Source organism: Rhinoderma darwinii, chromosome 5 (assembly GCF_050947455.1).
Source record: "Rhinoderma darwinii isolate aRhiDar2 chromosome 5, aRhiDar2.hap1, whole genome shotgun sequence".
In the NCBI taxonomy this organism is placed as follows: Eukaryota; Metazoa; Chordata; class Amphibia; order Anura; family Rhinodermatidae; genus Rhinoderma; species Rhinoderma darwinii.
This window is the reverse complement of record NC_134691.1, coordinates 344,128,560-344,131,453: the sequence shown is the minus strand read 5'-3', so window position 1 is coordinate 344,131,453 and position 2,894 is coordinate 344,128,560. Positions and strand designations below refer to the sequence as shown.

The 2,894-nt window shown below is 43.3% G+C and overlaps 1 protein-coding gene across 1 annotated transcript in view; it reads left to right on the top strand.

Annotated features, from left to right (window-relative positions):
• The window catches only part of LOC142652633 (cathelicidin-1-like), a 31,900-nt gene extending 30,138 nt beyond the window's left edge, over window positions 1-1,762 (top strand). The window contains exon 4 of the mRNA XM_075828292.1: window positions 1,556-1,762. Within this exon, the coding sequence (XP_075684407.1) occupies window positions 1,556-1,762 (207 nt within the window). The remainder of the gene's footprint in view (window positions 1-1,555) is intronic.
• Window positions 1,763-2,894: the final 1,132 nt, after the last annotated feature.

Genomic DNA, 2,894 nt, shown 5'->3' with positions numbered 1-2,894 from the left:
TGATCAGCTGATGTGGAGGGGTCACTAGTGATCGACTGAGGTGTTGGGGTCAATAGTGATCAGCTGAGGTGGAGGGATAAATCGTGATCAGCTGAGATGGACGGGTAAATAATGATAAGCTGAAGTGGAGGGGTCAATAGTGATCAACTCAGGTGGACGGGTAAATAGTGATAAGCTGATGTGGAGGGGTCAATAGTGATCAGCTAAAGTGGAGAGGTCAATACTGATCATTAGTGATCAGCTGAGATGGAGGGAACTATAGTGATTATCTAAATAGGAAAGGTCAATAGTGATCAGCTGAAGTGAAGGGCTCCTTGGTGAACAGCTGATGTGGAGAGATCATTAGTGATCAGTAGAAATAGAGGGGGTGAATAGTGATCAGCTGGGGTGGAGGCGATCAATAGTAATCAGCTGAGGTGGAGGGGTCAAAAATGTTCCGATGAGGTGGAGTTGTTAAGATGACCACTATTCTTTCTTCCATCTAGCTCACTATCTTGAGGGTCAGTCTCACATTTTGCACTACATGCTTGGAAACCTCACATACACACAAAGTGCATTACAGAGAAAATAAATATAAATCTACAGTTACTGTCCTGTCAATGGGGTGGAGCTGTGACAACTGACCATTAACTTACTATGTTGGATTTATTATCTCAGATCTATGACTTACTATCTCAAAACACCCACTTACTACCTCAGACCACCCACTTACTATCTCAGACCACCCACTTACTATCTCAGACCACCCACTTACTATCTCAGATCACCCACTTATTATCTCAAACTACCCACTTACTACCTCAGACCACCGACTTACTATCTCAGACCACCCACTTACTACCTCAGACTATTGACTTACTATCTCAGACCACCCACTTACTACCTCAGACCACCCACTTACTATCTCAGACCACCCACTTACTACTTCAGACCACCCACTTACTATCTCAGACCATTGACTTACTATCTCAGACCACCGACTTACTATATCAGACCATTGACTTACTATCTCAGACCACCCGCCTACTATCTCAGACCACCCACTTACTATCTCAGACCACCCACCTACTATCTCAGACCACCCACTTACTATCTCAGACCACCCACTTACTATCCCAGACCACCCACTTACTATTTCAGACCACCCACTTACTATCACAGACCACCCACTTACTATCTCAGACCATTTACTTACTATCTCAGACCACCCACCTACTATCTCAGACCACCCACTTACTATCTCAGACCATTTACTTACTATCTCAGACCACCCACCTACTATCTCAGACCACCCACTTACTATCTCAGACCACCCACTTACTATCTCAGACCATTGACTTACTATCTCAGACCACTCACTTACTACCTCAGACCACCCACTTACTATCTCAGACCATTGACTCACTATCTCAGACCACCCACTTACTATCTCAGACCTATGACTTACTACCTCAGACCACCCACTTACTACCTCAGACCACCCACTTACTATCTCAGACCACCCACTTACTACCTCAGACCACTGATGATAGTTCTCCTTGCATTCTCTCTACAGGGTGATACTTTGCAGGGCGAAGAAAACAAGAAGCCAAAATCTGTTAGGAGTCATCGCGTTTACGAGCTCTTGAGAACCAACGAAAAGAATCTCGGGACCAATTTCCTGCAGTTTGATAAGACGGGCTCGGTGGGCAGCCAGTTTGTGTCCTCCTGCCTAAGCTGCATCTTCGATTTTCTCAATCCGAAAATGAAAGCAAAAGTCTAAGGCCGATAATGTTCCCAGATTTCTCCCTGCAGTTATTAGATTCAGTGAGGAGTGAAGGAGCAGATCAATAGCCTAATAGACCAGTGGACTGCAACCATGAGCGGTTGTGAAACTACAACTCCCACCATCCACTGAGAGCCACAGGCCACCACAGCATGCTGGGAGTTGTAGTTTTACGAGCCGCAGGTTGCAGATCACTAGCATCGACTTTCATAAACCTACAAGTCATTTACGTATTCTGTCTGATACTTTAATGTTAAAAATTGCAACTATTCTGGTATTTGGGGTAAATGCAGTTTATCTGCTGATTGTGTCTACTCAAGAAGATCAATAAAGATTGTTAATGAAGGATCGGTTGATGTGTATAAGATTTGACTCAATTTATAAGACATGGCTAGTGGCCCCGCTCCTGTGAAGAAGGTTCCCTCAGGTAGTCTCCATAGTCCTTACCTTCTGGAGGGTTTGTTACAATTGCAATAGAATAATCAATGTGACTGTGTGATCATCACATGATCGTGAAAGACTTTCATCCTCTTGAAGTTCACATTCACTGACAGCAAGCAGACATATTGAAAATGATGAGCAATTGAAACACAAACGTCCTTATTTATCAAGCGATTTGCACCACTCTAGTAGCAGAGAAAAATGTTCTTTTTTTCACAAAAACTTATTTTATCATTTTTACGCTGCGCCCGGCACTTTAAAAGAGGGGGCGTGGCTTAGCAGAAGGGCCTAAATTATAGCAGAAATTTGACATAAGTTACAGAGAATGGCGGAGCCTCTGTTACTTTTCTTTTTTGGCCCACAGGCAGCCCAAGATGTGAGTCATTTATTATGAGGAGGTCAGATTTTAATAATTTACTCGCATCTTCAGATTAGGGCTGGTGAATGACACCCGAGTCTTAGTACATCTGCCCCAAAGTCTATTAGAGAGTGGTAAACTGTTCACCGTACAATGATAACGCTTCATGAGCTCCCGGAGAAGACCGTTTTACTCTTACATATGTATCTAGAGGGTTCGTCTACTCTTATGTAAATTATTCTTAATTATTGTATGAGCTTTGAAACTTTCTTAGGCCCAGTTCACACAAAGTTTTTTTGGCGCTGATTTTGACACGGAATTCCTGAGGGA